Source organism: Lytechinus pictus, chromosome 10 (genome assembly GCF_037042905.1).
Source record: "Lytechinus pictus isolate F3 Inbred chromosome 10, Lp3.0, whole genome shotgun sequence".
NCBI classification, from domain to species: Eukaryota; Metazoa; Echinodermata; class Echinoidea; order Temnopleuroida; family Toxopneustidae; genus Lytechinus; species Lytechinus pictus.
In genome coordinates, this window is record NC_087254.1 from 32,530,630 (window position 1) to 32,549,222 (window position 18,593).

Genomic DNA, 18,593 nt, shown 5'->3' on the forward strand with positions numbered 1-18,593 from the left:
CCCCACCCACCGAGGCCATCGTGACGATATTTGTTTTACACTGAGCTGTGATTTACATAAAATAGCTTAGGCTTGATTTTCATTTTGTTAATCATTGTCAAGCTTGGGAAAAGTGTGAAGAAACAAGTATTAAATAAAAAATGAAATGTAAACCCACTTTAAATGATAATAACTTGGTGAGATGTTTGATATAAACTTTTGTTCAGATGCAGTTATGTCCTCAGATCCAGCTGGCACAAAAAGGGTAAAGGTTATGCTTACTAAGTGTTGAATTTCAATTTGGGTGGCAAAATTGTTACAAAATGCTTGAATGTATCCGTTATATTTCAATTGACTAAAAGTGCAAGGGAAATTTATGAGAAATGTTTCGCAGGGTAAGTTTGATTTCGCCCTTTCCCCTTGACAAAGCGTGAAAACGAGCATTTCTGCGCAAACAGATTTTTGCGAGCTTTACAAAAATGAACAGTGCTCACTCAAGTGTAACATTCTGTCAAAACTTTTACTTTCATTGGTAGATGAGACCCAAACCCACGATTATATGTGAAAAAAATACCCACATGTTATATATTTTTTAATTCCCAGGGCTTTTTCAAAGTGTAAACTTTTTTTGATACGCACTGTATAATGTTCATGATTGTGCACAGTTCAACGGAAACATTCTCTTTGCCATCGGAAACTTCGCCACAGTCGTTGCAATCTCTCTGGACCGGTATCTGATAGTAGTCTGGCCGGGCCGCTTTCCGACGTCCAAACCGAGAACCATCGCTTTTACTGTCATCACTTGGGTGATTGCCATTGGGGCCGCCCTTCCGTCGTTGTTTGGAGTAGTTTCTGAAATCAGATATAAAGAAAATTCCCATACCTGTTCGCCAGAGTGGCAGAATGACTGTTTTTATTATACCACACTCGTCACCATCGTTTATGGTGTCATCGTGCCTATGATGATATTCTGCTATGTTGGTGTTTTCTTGCACGTATGGCGCCAAAAGCGGCTGCTCAGGTCCCATGCTGCCCTTCAACCAAGCGCTGTTATACATCGGTCACATTTGCTCTACGGCGGCCGTACGGCGAGTCGAAAACAGCCGTTTTAACATTTTGTGTACCAGCTACATAATAGGTGGTTTGAATTAAAATTAGTAAAACGGCTGTTTTCGACTCGCCGTACGGCCGCCGTAGAGCAAATGTGACCAAGGCATTAGTAACATGGTCACAGTTGCTCTTAATGATAATTGTGATGATACTGACAATGATAATAATCTAGATGATACAGGCAAGTCGAACGAAGGGACCACTTCCTCGAATCTTACCACAACTGCTTTAGGTCATCCCACCCAATCTCCAAACACTGAAGAATCTGACCCTGAATATTCTGAGAAGGAAAACAAAGAACATGAGACAGTTCAACCAGGGTACGTGGCATCACGGTCTAAGGATAAAAACTACAGGTCCATGCAGAAGAAACTAAACATTGAGAAGAGAATTGCCCTAACTGGTAAGTATCCTTTCTTACATTCACAAATAGATCAATCATTTTTACTCCAATTTCCACGAGAATTCGGCACAGGCCCCACAACATTTCAATAACTCTCACTTCCCTGATTCAGTGACAATATTATGTTATCATCTCTCGCAAACTTTAGGCCCTATCCGGCAAATTTTATTGTGGGAGGTGTCTCAATGAACAATGTTCGTTCAGCTTATGCTACGGTCACAAATACCTTTATGAACACCGTACGATTTCTATATATTGCAACAAATGGTATGAAATAATTCGTAAAGGTATTTGTGACCGTAGGATAAGTTCCCCATATAGTTCCTTGAAGTCGAACGTCATGTTATTTCATTTTTTTTTTACAGAACTTATTAACTGAATGGAAATCAACCTTCATGACATTTCCCCAAATTCAATTACTTTTTTTTACAATCATATTGTATCTACACGGATTCCTCAAAGCGGTAGGAACAAAAATTGATTCAAGAATTTCCTGAGGAGGAAAAAAAGTTAAGAAGAATGTGAGGAATGGAAAAAATTGGGGTCTGTTGGTGTCGTTTTGGGTGTTGGTGTGATATAGGGTCTGCATTGTGTTGAGACAATAACTAAATGGTAAAAAAAAGATGCCAGTAGTTCATCCTGACTACCACGAAAAAAAGTAGTTTACAGTAGATGGTATTCGCCTATTATGCCTATAAGCATATAATGAGAGGGAGGGTTAAGCCTTTGTTAATTACACCCTCACGGATGCAACACGGATCATCCTGGATTGTAGATCCGGGACCATCTGTGTTACAGTACGGGAATACCGTGTACACACCGGCTACTCATTTGATGCCATCCTTGATTTACCGGCATGTCCTGGAGAAAAATGGAACATGTTCAATATTTCACCCCAGAGTAATCACCCGTGTTCATCCTGATTATTGTAGCCCTTGTAGCCACCTTCTACATCCGTGTAGCTACCAAAATGTATTCGGGAGGCTCCGTCTATGAATCGCTAGGTCCTTGCTAATATACCGGCTCTATATCCGGGGTATAAAATTTTCTATGTTTGCGTACATGACCCCTAGTCTGTGTTCACGGCCACATATGCGTATGCTTCAGATGTTAAAGAAACTTCAGTCTTGGCCAATTAATGTAAGCCACCGTGAAGGTCCGTTTAAGGAACTAGTATCCGTGTATTCCGTGTTGACTTCCGGTATAGCTTATCAAGTAGATCCCTAGCTATACATGTCTCTCCTTGTAGTAACCGCGCTTTTCCGCACTCGTCCGTGTAAATCACTGGTGTAAATACCCAGTTAAGACCATATTCTGACAATACCATATCAATTTGGCACCACAGATTTGGATCCGTGTTGCATCCTTAACGGTGTAAAAGGGGTGGGGTTGTCGGGTATGACCGTGATTGGCTTGAGGGTCCTATTGATTTTTCCCCTATATTATATTTCACGACCATTAGCAATTTTGTAGACCAAGGCGAAATTCTGTACTTTATAGGTGTGACCACAGCCCGACGACCAATATTCTCTGCGATGTATTTTTTTTTACCCAGGAACCTTACTGGTGCTAACCACCGTCGTCTGTTGGGCACCATACTGAATCGTGAACTCTTGTAGCCTGTCTTTGCATCTTTCCCATTGGTTGGATGTACTCACGGCATGGTTGGGGTTCTCCAACCCACTATTCGACCCTCTAATCTACTCGTTCCTGAACAGACGAGTTCGAACCCGCTACTGTAGCTTTCTTAGAAGTTGGTCGAATCGATGGCTTTGAGTGATATACAAGTATCATGAGTATCATGAGATTATAATTTTTGGGGAAATCACTTTTAATTAGGTCTTGTTAGGTTACTCAGCTATCTCATGGGAATAAGAAAAGACAACTAGAATAGAGTTATAGGCTTCAGTCACAACACCAGAGCGGTGATCGACCGATCAGTAGCTTGTTCGGGCGCCTCTGGTCGCAACTCCGAAAAGTAGCGTGCTCTGCTACCAGGCGGCGATTTTTTTAGCCAATTTCGCCCGGGCACCGGTACCTGGATGGTCGCCGTCGAACGATTAAGGTAAAAAAAAAAATGAACTCGTTGGATCAAAAATTGTTGAGCGGTCACCGGCCGGTCGCTCAGAGACCGGTCGATGATCTTGCGGCGAATTCAAGATCAGACGGTCAATTATTTAAAAATAAGCCGGTAGCCGATGGGAGACTGTCCGGGAATCGGTGGGTCGTCAGCCGATCAGTGCTCGGTCGCCAAACAGAAAAGTTCCTCCGATATGACCCAGATTTGGCCTTGAGTAATGGGTAACCTACAGGGTACTGCTCGGCCACCGATAAAACTTTACAGCCTGCACGACTTATACAAAAACCGTTGGGCGATGCCTAAATTCCAGCGGCGCCCGAGCAGGTTACTTGCCACCACTTGAGTTGTGATTTGAAGCCTTTATAGGCATCGCCCAATGATTTTTGTAGAAGTCGAGCGGGCTATAAAGACCTATCGATGGTTGAGCAGTGCCTTGTTGATTACCCATTACTCAAGGCCAACTCTGGGTCAAATCGGCCGGACACTTTTCTGTTTGGCGGCCGAGCAGTGATCAGCTGACGACTCACCGATTCCCGGGCGGTCTTCCACCGGCCATCGGCCTATTTCAGTTCGCCGCGAGATCATCAACCGATATCTGAGCGGCCGGTGACCGCTCGACAGCCTTTCATCCTAAATCGTCGGACGGCGACCGCTCGATTACGTCGACGCCGGACGGCGACCACCCGGTACCGAGCGTATTTAGGGCGGCGAGTGAAAGTTTGCAGGCGCCGCCAGTATTTTAACTCTGCGCTTAATCTTGAGCGGCGACCGAGCGATGCTCCAATAACCAGTGGTGCCCGGCGCTGCCCGGACGACCGCCGCTCGGTGCCCGAGTGAAATTGGCTAAAAAAATTGCCGCCTGGTCGCCGAGCAGGCTAAGTTTGTGGGTTGTGACCGTAGCCTTACATGTAGCTTATTATTTTTTTATGGCTGAGGTAAAGAATCAAGATGTTAAATTTTCCTTGCTCACTGTACTCATTTAAAAAAGACTTTTTTTCAAGTACAAGAGATAAGTTAGCTACCATAGTTCATTTGTTTATATGTTTTCATTAAATTTCGTTCATTATTAATGTAGTTAATGCATAATCATGCAGTTCATAATATAATTCTTCAAAATACATCCCAAATATTTGTCGTATATGATCCATTATCACAATAAGTGTGGCACCAGAATTGTTTTTTTTTTTCTTTTACATGGGGTGGGATGATTTAAATGTGATGTACTTTTCTCTATAAATCAAATGAACGTGAGTTCAGGAACTCAATGATCTTGTAAATGCATTTTTTTCTTGTAAATACTCTTGTTGAACCTTGATTCAGAGGCGGCGGAACATCGGGATCGGACAAAGAAAGTGGAGGGGCACCTTTTGGCTGCCAACAATGGGTGTCCCTCCACTTTCATTGTATGAACCTGATGTTCCGCCACCTCTGCCTTGATTGTAGTATTAAACATTATATTATTATTTAATTCAAAGGCAGGAATTTTCTCTGTTGACCTCTTTAGAACAATTTTTTTGCTGTGTCACCTTCCGTGTCTGTACATATTTTAAGAGTGAAAGAAATTTGAGAGAAACGACCGATAGAATCATTCGAAACTGGAACTTTACGGAAATCACAACATCGATATGAGCATAAAATTTAAGTATTATGTATTATTAAATTAATCAATTTTCATGATGTTTACAGCAATATGATATTGAAAGTTCATGAACTATTTTGCTAACTCTTCAGTTTGAAAGCTAAAGATAGTAACAAGATTAATAAGTGAGTCAGATTGCGTGATAAAAATGTATTCTAGATACAAGTTTAGCTGTTGCAACTTTTCTTATAGGAATAGTAACTTGACATGAACCCCCCTCCCAGCTACACTGTAAAAAATGATGTGCTAATTTAGCGCTTACAGTGGTTGCTTTATAGTAACTGCACTGCGAATGCTGATTTTCTAGTTCAAATTTAAATTAGAAAATCAGCACTCGTAGTGCAGTCACTATACAAGCACTGTAAGTGCCAAATTAGCACTTCATTTTTTACAGTGTAAATGATGTTCTTTTTTCTTTGTTCAGCTGTTCATTTTGTTATATAATTATGTTTGCAACTTTCATATTGTATTATCTTCTTGTGCAGCTCTCCAAAGCATGGTTAACAAGTGTTTAAATTACTGATAAGATCGCGATGGGTAAACAAATAAAATTGAATTTACTCCAAAAAAAAACGAAGAGCTAATTTAGCTCTTTAAGAGCGTGTATAGTGACTGCACTTCGGAGTGCTGATTTGTCTAGTTCAAATTTGAATGAGAAAAATGAGCACTCCGAAGTGCAGTCACCATACACGCTCTTCGTAGCTCTTCGTTTTTTAGAGTGTATAAATAATTTTGTCATAAGTGTTTTATTTCATTAAATAAATGAAAATAATTGTAGATAAATATTTTGTTTTCATAACTGTTTTATTTTATATTTCATTGCAATGTATATCTAGCGCTAATGACATGTGTGTTTAGCAATTTTTGACGATCCCAATGCAAGAAATATTAAAGATTTTCACCTGTAAATAGTTAAACTTCGTCCATCCCGTTATCATTACTCAATACTACACAATGAAACTGAAATGTTTATACGTGACTCCGGCAATAATTTTAAGTTAGAAAAGTCACATGATCATTCTGTTTATGTGAATGGTTTCAATTCATTAAGATATCAGATGACATTTATTATTTTACTGTCTGTATGGTATTTCTTACCATAATCTTTGAAGCAAATTTAACAATATTTTTTTCCCATTTTGAGATAGCATTTTATTACGATGTCTTCTCTTGATATGATTCCAAGTCTAAATACCTCCCCGACCTCGTACGATCAATCTGATAATGTCACGATTTACCACGAGTCGACATCGTTGGTGGCTGTCATTGAGGGTCTCACCCTTTTCATCGTTTTCCTCGGTGCCCTGATCGCTAACCTTCTTGCAATGACAGCGATCATTCGTGACAAGGTTCTACGGGGTAACCTCCATAACTGGCTTATCTTGAACCTGATTATAAATGACCTAAGTTTTACAATACTGTGTACGCCTTTCGCCATCGTATCGGTGTTCGACCACGGGTATTTCCTGATCCACCATCGTGCTGCGTGCTTGGTAAGTATTCGACCAAGCATGATTTTTTTTTGTATTTTTAGAAATAAGGTGATCCTGAAATAATAGATGATACCAGTAATGACGATTAATATTACCATTTAAATATGTATAAAAATATAAAAGTAAGGCGAACATTTTATGATTTGTTTACATTCTTTAATTGTAAATCCCTGTATATCCTCCAGTCGCTTCTCTGTTTGGTCGCTTCGCTCACTCAAAAATCAATTTTCTTTCAAATTTGGATCAATATTAACTCTATTTACGGAGAAACATATACATATCACCTTTAAAGCAATTGCTTAGATAACAGGGATGGTAATAGAATTTTTAACTAGCAAATTGCGAAAAGCAACCAAAAATAAAAAATATTTGTAGCATATGTATTTTTTTTCAGAATATGAGACTTATGTGGAATATTTTAAAGAAATATAAAAAACGGAAATAAAATCATATGTATGATTTCGAATTATATTTCTGCAAGAGGTGAAATTTTAGCTTTGGTTTGAAAGAATTGATGTAGGAGCTGTGAACCAGTTATCATTGAAGACTGTTTTTTTTTTAGAATTCATGTCCAGTAAAGGTGAAGAAACTATTAGCAAAAACAGAACAGGAGGCCGTTTCATAAAGCTGTTCGTAAGTTAAGAGCGACTTTAAGAACGACTGTTGATCACTGGCGTACCTAGGATTTTCCAGGATTTTCGTCAGGGGGGGGGGGGGCAAAAAGGTCTTTCAAGCTCGTCAGGGGGGCAGGGATACATGCATGGGTGGTGGCTTTGCATGGGTGGTGGCTCGTCAGGGGGGGCAGACTGCCTCTCTGCCCCCCCCCCCCGTAGGTACGCTAGTGCTGTTGATCCTTTCTTACGCGCAAAACCATCGATAATTCGCCATAAGAAACGATCACCAGTCGTTCTTAAAGTCGCTCTTAACTTACGAACAGCTTTATGAAACACCCACCGGGTTTGTGTGGAGATGGAAGTGGTTTGTCTGTCTAATAGGAAAAGAGTGTAAAATGAAATTACGATGAATTAATGGGGGCAAACTTAAATTGCTGAAAGCAAAGGCATCAGGTTTCATGAATTCGTACAACATTTTCCGAGATTGTATAGACATATCTTCAAGATATTGCAATAAAAAGGTAGTTTAGTTGAGGACGAGACCCCAAATTATTGACTTGTCTTAAAAACACAATGTTTGGATAACGACGAGTTTATCTCAAATGATTCTGAAGCTATTTCTGGAGCTCACCTATGTTGTGAGCATGGAGTTGAAATTTAAAAAGTATATGCAGCGATTAAAATATTATATCTCCTATGTTGAGTTCGGTATGCCTCTGCATCCCAAAATGGAATCGATGGTACAAAAACTCTGTAACAATTGTTTAACTTCTAATTAACTTAAAGGTATTGTTTAACTTTGTGAGCAGCCGATTTAAAAAAATTCTCAAACCAAGATGAAATATGTGTACAAGTGCATGTATTAGAACTAATAAACCCTGAAAACAACCATTATTGAGAATGAAAAGCTAAAACTACAAGGCAAACCCAGATTTTGTAAATAGGCGTCTTATAGACGCCTAAATAGTACACATAAGTGTATGGGATGAAATTAAGATTGCGTTTTCGGTCACTTTATATTTCAATTTTTGAAGCACTAAATAATTATTTTCGAACGCAATTTTTTCTGGGCTTCATTTTTGTAACATATCACAGACACAGGTGACAAGTGTGACCTTCTAGCTCAGATTTTTTAAAGTCAAACCAATGTTAACCAATCACTTTAATCGTTTACTACCGTGTGAGTAAAAAACATTATATATTGCTGGAAAGAGCATTTTCTCCCAAATAATTTGATACCATATTTATGTGGTATGTGTTTACGCTTGAATGATCAGGGGGTATTTTTGCAGTGATGTAAACTTTGATTTGCGCCAAAGTAAGGCATAACTACAATGAATGAAACCAGATGTCAATGATATAATCCTACAAGGGTTGCATTAAAATCCATTTAAAAACACCTTTTAAGTACTTGTTTAATTGTTTAATAAACACATTTTATTTTCATTTCTCAAGCTAATTTCATTGTAAAGGGATTAGCAAATATGTTTACTAACTCATGTGAGATTATGACTCATCCATTGCAGTCATGTCTTACTTTGGCGCAAACCAAAATATAAATCACTGCAAAGAATACCTCCTGATCATTCAAGCATGAAGAAATACCACAAAAATATGGTATCAAATTATTTGGAGAATATACTCTTTCCAGCCATATATAATGATCATGCGTTCATGATATATTGTTTCCTTAAATTGGGGGATTTGTACAAGGTGTCAAGGTCAAGTTCTATTTTTACTCACATACGGTATAATGTTTATGATTGTGCACAGATCAATGGAAGCATTCTCTTTGGCATCGGGAACTTCGCCACAGTCGTTGCCATCTCTGTGGATCGGTATCTGATAGTTGTCTGGCCTGGCCGCTTCCCTTTGTCCAAACCGAGAACTATCGCTTTTATCGTCATCACCTGGGTGATCGCCTCTGCAGCCGCCCTTCCGTCGTTGTTTGGAGTAGTTTCTGAAATCAGATATAAAGAAAATGCCCACACCTGTTTGCCAGAGTGGCAGAATGACTGTTTTTATTATACCACACTCGTCACCATCGTCTATGGTGCCATCGTGCCTATGATGATATTCTGCTATGTTGGTGTTTTCTTGCACGTCTGGCGCCAGAAGCGGTTGCTCAGGTCCCATGCTGTCCTTCAACCGGGCACTGCTAGTCATGTGATGACAGTTTTAGAAGTGGGCAAGCCGAACGAAGGGGCTACTTCCTTGAATCTTACCACAACTACTTTGGGTCATCCCACTCAATCTCCAAACACCGAAGAAGCTGACCCTGAATTTGCTGGAAGGGAAAACAAAGAACATGAGACTGTTCAACAGGGGGTCGTGGCATTACGGTCTAAGGATAAAAACCACAGGTCCATGGAGAAGAAACTAAACATCGAGAAAAGAATTGCCCTTACTGGTAAATATAATTTTGTATGTATATCATGTTTTGGATTTATATTGATTTCCCCCCAAGAGTGAATGGCACAGACCCCACCACAGTTTGTTGAAAATATTATGTTATCATCTCTCGCCAACTTTATCAATTCACATTGATTCATATTGATTGTGATCTCAGGGTACCATTAGTCAGCCATTTATTCGCTGAATAGAAATTTCATATCATAATAGATTACAAAGTATTAAGTTGTGTGCTCAGTCATCGTGCTTGTTTAGATAAATCATCATGTGGGTACATGCACAGCCGGAACTGTAATATAAACATGGTTTACTGGAGTAGTTTCGTATGGAAGCTTCTGTTCCTGCTTTCCCGTTTTCTGTTGTATGGTCTCTCGTATAGCAACTCGGCAAGACAGCTTTTTGCTGGTAAACGCCAAGCTTGTATATAACCAATTACCTAGGAAAAGTTTTATATCTATATAGGTTGATCAGTCATAGTGGCTGAAGTTACTGACGACAGATATTACTCTCGGGTCTTTTATCAAAGTGGAGACATGCAAAGGCAGAGTGGGGATTCGAACTCACAACCTTGCGATTATGAGTCCAATGCTCTATAACCACTAGACCACACGACCCGATATAGCCTAAAGCTTAAATTAAATGTGCCACCCAGATGTTTAGATAATCATCTTGTCATGTCTAAATCTCTTTTTAAGATGATATGACGAGATCTTGGCATCATATCTGCATCTTGTAAAGAGATGATCATAAAAATGACGCGTTCTTGGATCTCGTTATGTCTACATCCAGTTGGAGAGATGATCAGATGACAAGATCTCGGATCTAGTCATGTGTACAGCCAGTAGAAGAGATGATGGGATGACAAGATCTCGGATCTCGTTATGTCTACATCCAGTGGGAGACATGATAAGATGACAAGACTGTAGACATAACGGGATCAAAGATCTTGTCATCATTCTCTTCCAACGGGATGAAGACATCACGAGAACCCCCCCCCCCCCCCCCATCATTCTGATCATTCCTTTTACAAGATGCAGACATGACGAGATGATTATCTGAACATCTGGGTGCCACTTTTAAGCTTTCGTAGTTTCGTGATGCATGCAGGGCGGGGTTAGCTGCTGATATGTGACTATAGCGTATCGAAGACCTATATATACCTTCCATGTAATGGGGGGGGGGGTGAAACACGGAGCTGCATGTTAACACTATAAAAGTTCTTAGAAGTTTGCGATTATGAGTATAAATTTCAAATATATATATCTTATGTTCTATTCTCTGCATTGTCTTTTTTCTCCTCAGGAACCTTACTGGTGCTAACCACCGTCGTATGTTGGACACCTTACGGCATCGTAAACTCATGTAGCCTGTCCTTGGATGTCTCACATTGGTTAGATGTCCTCACGGCATGGTTGGTTTGTTCCAACCTACTATTCGACCCTTTGGTATACTCTTTCCTGAACAGAAGAGTTCGAAACAGCTACCGTAACCTTCTTAGAAGTTGGTTGAATCGATGGCACTGAAGGATAAGACGAGTAATGTAGTGAGACAAACGGTGGTGAAAAATCATTGAATGAAAATCACCTCATACTTTTGCTAGATCGCTCCACTCTCTCGTGCCGTGGGAGTAAGACATGATGTGACAAATAATATGGTATAGCCCAGTGGCGAACCTAGGATTTTCCAAGGGGGGGGGGGGGCATATTCGTCCGCCCCCCCCAAAAAAAAAAGGTCTTCAACCACAAATAAAGGACATTTCGCACCAGAATAAAAAAATATTGACAAGCAAAAAAAAAAAAAAAGGTCTTCAACCACAAATAAAGACGGACATTTCGCACCAGAATAAAATTGACAAAAAAAAAAGGTCTTCAAGTTCAAAGGAGGGGCCCACTTAGCTCGTCAGGGATCAGTTTTGACTCGTCAGGGGGGGGGCAGAGATACGTCCCTTGCATGTGTTGTGACTCGTCAGGGGGGGCAGTCTGCTCCCCCCCCCCCCTTAGGTACGCTAATGGTATAGCCACATCGAGCAGACAGTTGGCAAAATTATTCGAACTTTTATCGCGAGGCAAATTAATTAAAAGTTTACTTTTTCATTGCTCACTGCACTTACTCATTTTATATGGTACACTGGCGTACAGATGTGAACTGGGGCTATGGACCCCACATTTTTCACGACCATGGAAGGAAAAAAGAGAAAAGAAAAAGCTCTGAATTACATGTATGATAATATATTATGATTATTATTATGTCAATATCTATCACAAAATGATATTTGTTTATTAAAATAGGTCAAATCTTTGCTCGTTCGTTTCGCTCGCTCGCAGATTATTTAGAAATTTTACCCCATGTCATGTCCAGTCCCCTCACTGTTTTGGCTCATTGCGCTACTGACTGTATTATATATTTAAAAGACAAAGTTTTACAAAGAAAAGTGGTATGATATTAAATGAGGGGTATGTTTGCTTCCTGGCCCAACCTAGAAATTTGCTTTATAAAAATTTATTTCTTCTCGACGCCATACTATTTTTACAGGGGGTGAGAGGACTTAAATGCAATGTGTTTTTCTCAATAAATCAAAGGAATGTGAGTTCAGAAACTGAATGCTCTTGTAAATGAATTTTCTTGTAAATACTTTTAATGGACCTTGATTGTAGTGTTAAGTCTTTTTTTTTTAGGAAGGAATATTCTCTTCTGACCTCTTCATAACATTGTTTTCACTGTGTCACTTTCCATGTTTGTAAATTTTCTAAATGTGAAAGAAATTTGAGAGAAATGATCGATAGAATCATACGAAACTGGAATCTGTACGGAAATCAAAACATTAATATGAGCATAAAATTTAATATTATTTATTATCAAATTAATCGATAATCATGATTAAGGCTGACTATATTGTTTACAACGATATGATAATGAAAGTTCATGAACTATAATAAACAAAAAATAATGACAATAATAAAAAAAAAGTGAGTCAGATTGCGTGATAAAATGTACTTTAGGTTGGAGTTTAGTGTCGACATTTCTGACCACATGACCACTTAAAAATCTTTTTTCTTGTTCATTCATTTGTAACGGCTCTGATTTTAAATGAACGCATTGTAGTTTTAAAAGTAAGATTACTTGTTACATGCAAAACAAAATGGACTTTTAAAAAGCGACTGCTCTTATATACTAACAATGTAAATAATGTAAAGTCGCTCCAAGATTTATTTGTTATTGCATTGATAATGGACCATGCACAATTTGGATTGTTTTTATTTTAAAATTCAATTTTTTAAGTAAAGAAGGAAATGTTTGTCGCTTAACAATAACATTACAGCTCGATTTGAAAATGTGTATACTTGGCGCTTATTCGTTTCTTTTATAAAAATATGTTCTTAAAGAAAATCCAGAAACTAATTTCTGATTGGTAGACCCTACAGCCGGTACTCGACATTTTTTTAAATTGTTTTCTCCTGCATTATCATTCGTATAATACATTTTCCCATAACATGACAAACATAATGGAACTGTTGAAGTAGATTCCCAATTCTTTGATATAATGCAAAGGTTAAGATTTTATGCATTCTTATTCACGAGCTCCTTCATCATGTCATTTCTGAAGAAAACAGCAGAGTACATAGGAGTATGAGATGTCGTTTGATCGAAGAAAAGGCCCCGTCAGCATATCGGTTATGTGTCACTAGCATAAATCCATAAGGGGAGGGGTGGCCTTGAGCAAACCTCCATCTTCCAAAAAAGAAATTATAAATTTTATATTATCAAATACTTCTTGTGTATGTCGAATTCACCTTTAAATGCCGTTAAAATGCTTCAGTATTACAATGATAACACCCGCGTAACACACACGCAAGCAAACTCAATAGATCTGAAAAAAAAACTTTAATACAATCAATCTAAAGTCAAGCTTTAATTACTCTAGCGTAAAGGTATGTGTCTGTATGCAAGAGTATGTGAGGGCCTGTTTGGGTATATATATATATATATATATATATATATATATATATACTTAATAAATGCTTAATAAATACGCCGTGAGGAGACATAATCTTTATATATATATTTCTCTCCTCATGGTCTATGGTCTGAAACATTGCACGTGCATTATAGTTTGCAGAAGGGGCGACGTCAGGGTATATCAGGTCGTATATTGATAGGGGAGATACAGTTGACGTAATTTTTACGCAATTGAATAAATAGGATATTATCAGAGTTGGCGTTACACGACCCAGTCTGAGCCTACTCCCCTTTTCCCAATTTTTCATTCTATTTCAATTTTTCCTACTTCACTCCTTGCCGATCACCCCCTGTGACCCATGGCCTACATATGCGTATAGCCTCTTAAACGTCAGGACCTCGCCCCACCCTTCCAGCAAAAATACCAGCATATACCGGTGCCATGAAAACAAAATTTCAGGCACTTGACCTTAAAAATACTTGTTTCTTATGAAAACTAACAAACGCAGATCAAATATTTAATATCCAAACCTCGACGTATTTGGTCCGTACCTGAATAAGCCCACGCGTGTCTCTCATGTTGTCTTCAGGTATTCATGGTATTGGGCTATAGTCTCTCTAATTATGCCTCGAGTACAATTGAGATTTTTTTAAACTATGTTTTTGCGAGCGTACTGTAATCTAAATGATTGTGAATTTCATTCTTCAACACTCGTTTAAAGTAGGAAAGCGAACTCAAACATACAAAGGGAGAAAAGGAAAGTGACACAACCTACTGATAGCTGATGATTCAATCGAATTGAATATGATTCCAGGACAGAGGGGAAGATTATTCATCAAAAAGGTAATTTTTGGTATGCAATTTGTAGTATGGACTGATGGCGATGATGATTATGATGGTAATGATTATGATAATCATGATGACGATGATGATTATGATGGTAATGATTATGATGATGACTATGATGATGATTATGATGAGGACGATGATGATTATGATGTTGATGACGATGATGATGATGAAAAACAACTACGAAAATGATGTAAGATAATAGTGATAAGGTGTGGTAGTCCTAATATTGATAACAGTAATTATGATAACATGAAGATTCGAGAAATTATAATGATAATGAATCCGGGATTGAATCATATTAAGGTAGTAATGCAGCAATGGCGATTCCTATTTGTTCTTCATTCAAGGTGCAAACAGAAACACAGAAAGAGATATAAATTGAAATATTACTGTACACTTCATATTGTATACAATTCACGGTTTTGAAGGGAGGGGGGTGACCATGCAAAAAGTCACAATCAGATGGTCATGTTTACGCTTTTGTACTCAGTTTAGGAAAGGGGGGACTAAGATATATTGATCCCAACAGACAGAATTTCGCAATCTTACAAATTGATCAATAAATCAATATAATCTTAATCAAAATGAATGAATCGAAACCAAGTCTTTTGAATATAAAGATCAATTATTACCTTTTCTACCATGTCTACTGGGTCACTAAAACAAGAAACTCTTGAAAGCATTTAAAAAGAACCCTTAACATTTCCGACTGAACCATTTTTGTAATATTGGTGCACCATCCGGGGCCTATAAAGAAGGCTACGGAATGATTTGCGGAACAGCTACCACAAAACCAGCAAATCATGTCGTCAACCCATTTCTTTTTATCACAGATAAAACCTTACAAGGTGTTTCCTTCGCTTCGTCGGAAGGAAGGCTCAAGACTACCTCTGTGGACGATGATATCCCTTGTGGCAATTGTATATGCACTTGAAACGATGTACCTGATGACGACTCAGTCGGACCATCATGTTAAGCGTCTCGTTTGGAGGCACCGGGACACAGCCAGTGACAGTGGGCTATCCAAAGAATCACTACTAAACCTTGGTAACCTAGGGGAGGATCAAGAAATCTTTCAGAATATACGAAGGCGGAGTGACAGTGTAGAAAAGGAGCACCGAGACCCCTGTCAAAGCATAAGACCTATTCAAAGTCCAATTGAATTCAAGGATTATATTGATACCATCAACATCCATCCACCAGATCGGAATGAAGGTAATAGTAGGATGAATAAGAAACCGCGAAGAAATGCAAGTTCAGAAAAAGAAACCCAAGTCAATGGTTCCTTTTACAAGTCCACAAGAAATACCGAAGAAAACTCACCAAAACCAATAAATGACTCCTTACGAAAAGAGCATGTGGTTATACGAGGTAGAAGGTATTACAAAAACTTGATAAGATCTATAAAAAGACTCAGTACGGACCATCAAGAAAGTGGTACAAACGTTTCGTTTGGAAGCAAGTTGGGAGAAGGTATGAACATTGTGAATAATAAAAGCAAAACCTCCATGGAAAGCAAGAAAGACTACGGCCTACGTAAGCATATCAACCAAGGTCTAAATGCCAGTTTATTCATAATAAATGGGGTAAAAAACCGCCCAAAGTGTACTAAAGTGGTATCTATATACACACATAATATGAACCCTTTCGGATATTGGCCAGAGTATAGAGATCTCGAATGGTTGTTCGAAGATGACCGAAGTTTGGACAACACTGACTCTCCAACAACTGGACACGTCTTCTGTCCAAACCAGCATTGTGATATCAAGCTCATTCCAACTGACAATAAAACTCTGCTTGCTGCTAGCGATGCCATCATTCTAAATGTTACCCCGGTGCTATCGGCACCTAACGCAAGCAAAATTTCAGAAAGACTCCTTATTACTCTTCCGACCGAGAGAGTGAAGATTGTTTTCTACGGAATGGAGAGTCCCAACATGATGGTTAATTGGGACAGTTCTATACGGGATGTTTATTTCCATTATTCCATGACGTACCATTCTTCAAGTGATCTGTTTCACCCATACGGGCGGTACATCCCAGGATATCCCATGGATGACCTTGATCAGTCCATAAACTACGCGGCGGGAAAGACAAGACTACTAGCATGGATGGCCAGCAATTGTTACTTTACATTTTGGCCGCGACGCGAGTGGGTGTTACAGTTAAAACAATTCATTTCAATTGATATACACGGTGAGTGCGGTAATGTAACCTGCACACCAAAGTTATCGAGGAATTGCGCCAGAATGATGAGGTCGTACAAGTTCTATTTGGCGTTGGAAAACACCCAGTGTGACGAGTACATCACAGAGAAGTTTTGGGATAACGGTCTTTTGAACGGCGTCGTCCCCGTCGTGTACGGCGGGCGAAGGGAGACATACGAGAGACTGGCGCCACCTGGGTCATTTATCTTCGCTGCCGATTTTGCTTCTCCTAAAGATCTTGCCGACTACTTGATAAAACTTGATAATGACAATGAGCAATACAATCGATTCTTTGCATGGCGGAAACGTGGCCGGATCGTAAAGACCTATCCGAATCTTAGACCGAAAGCGTTTTGTGGTTTGCTGCCGTTGCTATCTAAGGGAGATGATGAAGAAGTGCCAATAAGACGTGCAGGGGATACCCCGTACTTTCGAGGATGCAGAGATGATGAACATGCGCGGTTCATTAGACCAGGGGATATAGATAATTGGTCCCCTTGGAAATGATTTAAGTTCAAGAAAAAAAAAAGGCAGGAAAACTGCTTCCATTATATTCTTTTTTATTTTCAATGCATATGGTACAAGAATTGCCTTTGCTTTAGATATAAACAATATATCATTTGGGCTATACTGTGTTAATTATCAAATCAAATTAGTTGGTTGAGTGTTTAGGCAGTTATAGGGGAATGAAACCTTTGGAACAAGTAGGCTTGTGTCAAAACAAAAAAAAAGAATAAGAACAAAGAAAGTTTGAGAAAAATCGGACAAATACTGAGAAAGTTATGAGGATTTGAATATTGCAATCACTAATGCTATGGAGATCCTCCTATTGGCAATGCGACAAGGATGTGTGATGTCACATGTGAACAACTTTCCCTTTGATGGACTATAAAATACCCCAAAAATGTCTCTTGCTTTTCCTTATGATACAAAATCTTTATCCATGATGTATTCTTTAAAAATATGTATTACATGCCCTCCTATAGAAATAACACACGGTCTACTGATAGATGTGATAAAAGAGGCAGTTTAAGTGAAATATATACTAAAGTAATGGGGAGAGTTGTTCACAAGTGACATCACACATCTTTGTCGCATTGCCAATGTGAGGATCTCTGTAGCATTAGTGATCGCAATATTCCTATGCTCATAACTTTCTCATTATTTGTCAGATTTTTCTCAAACTTTCGTTGATCTGTTTCTTTGATTTTTCTGTTTTCACACAAGCTATCTTGTTCCAAATAATATTGTGTTTTGTTATGTCACAGGCAACAAATGACAAGGTAGTTTGCATATTTCTTGAGAGCACTCTCCTTAATGTGCAGAAAATATGTGTGCTAATCAAATGAATTTCACCCTCCCCCCCTTTCCCTGTTTTGGGCAGCTTTGGATTATCAGAATCATCACTTTAGAAAATCAGATTAATGAAAATGTCAGCCTTGAGAAATATGAGATATGTGGCAAAATTGCTGTCATTTCTAAACTAGTGATAAAAATTGTTAACAGATGTTTATTTTATTTGTTTTGTTTTCTTTACATAAAATGACTGTCTAGCATCACCTGACACATTTTCTTTTTTCTTGGATGGGGGGGGGGGGGTGATCAAAACGGCTCTGATTCTAATAACTTTGAATGGTGCTATGCCATCTACAGACAACTTTCAAAATTCATTGTGATGAATAAATTGTTAATTTTTAAGCATAGATGTTACTGACCTTTAAGGCGCTAGAAATCGAAAGTCGAATGCATAGACCCACAATAACTAAAACTGTAATCCCTAATTTCATGTTGTTTGTTTGTAATTCGATAAACAATCCTATAATATACCCCCTAATTTGCATTCTTT

General features: G+C 38.7%; 2 protein-coding genes across 2 annotated transcripts; both read left to right on the plus strand.

Annotated features, from left to right (window-relative positions):
- Nucleotides 1–6,370: 6,370 nt before the first annotated feature.
- Nucleotides 6,371–11,424, plus strand: LOC129270508 (octopamine receptor beta-2R-like). Its single transcript, XM_054907880.2, has 3 exons — nucleotides 6,371–6,704; nucleotides 9,092–9,728; nucleotides 11,033–11,424. Exons 1-3 carry the CDS (start codon nucleotides 6,372–6,374, stop codon nucleotides 11,251–11,253), a joined length of 1,191 nt encoding a protein of 396 aa, XP_054763855.2. The 5' UTR covers nucleotide 6,371; the 3' UTR covers nucleotides 11,254–11,424.
- Nucleotides 11,425–15,478: 4,054 nt separating this feature from the next.
- Nucleotides 15,479–17,254, plus strand: LOC129270100 (uncharacterized). The gene has a single exon (XM_054907507.2). The coding sequence runs from the start codon at nucleotides 15,479–15,481 to the stop codon at nucleotides 17,252–17,254; it is 1,776 nt and encodes a 591-aa protein (XP_054763482.2).
- Nucleotides 17,255–18,593: the final 1,339 nt, after the last annotated feature.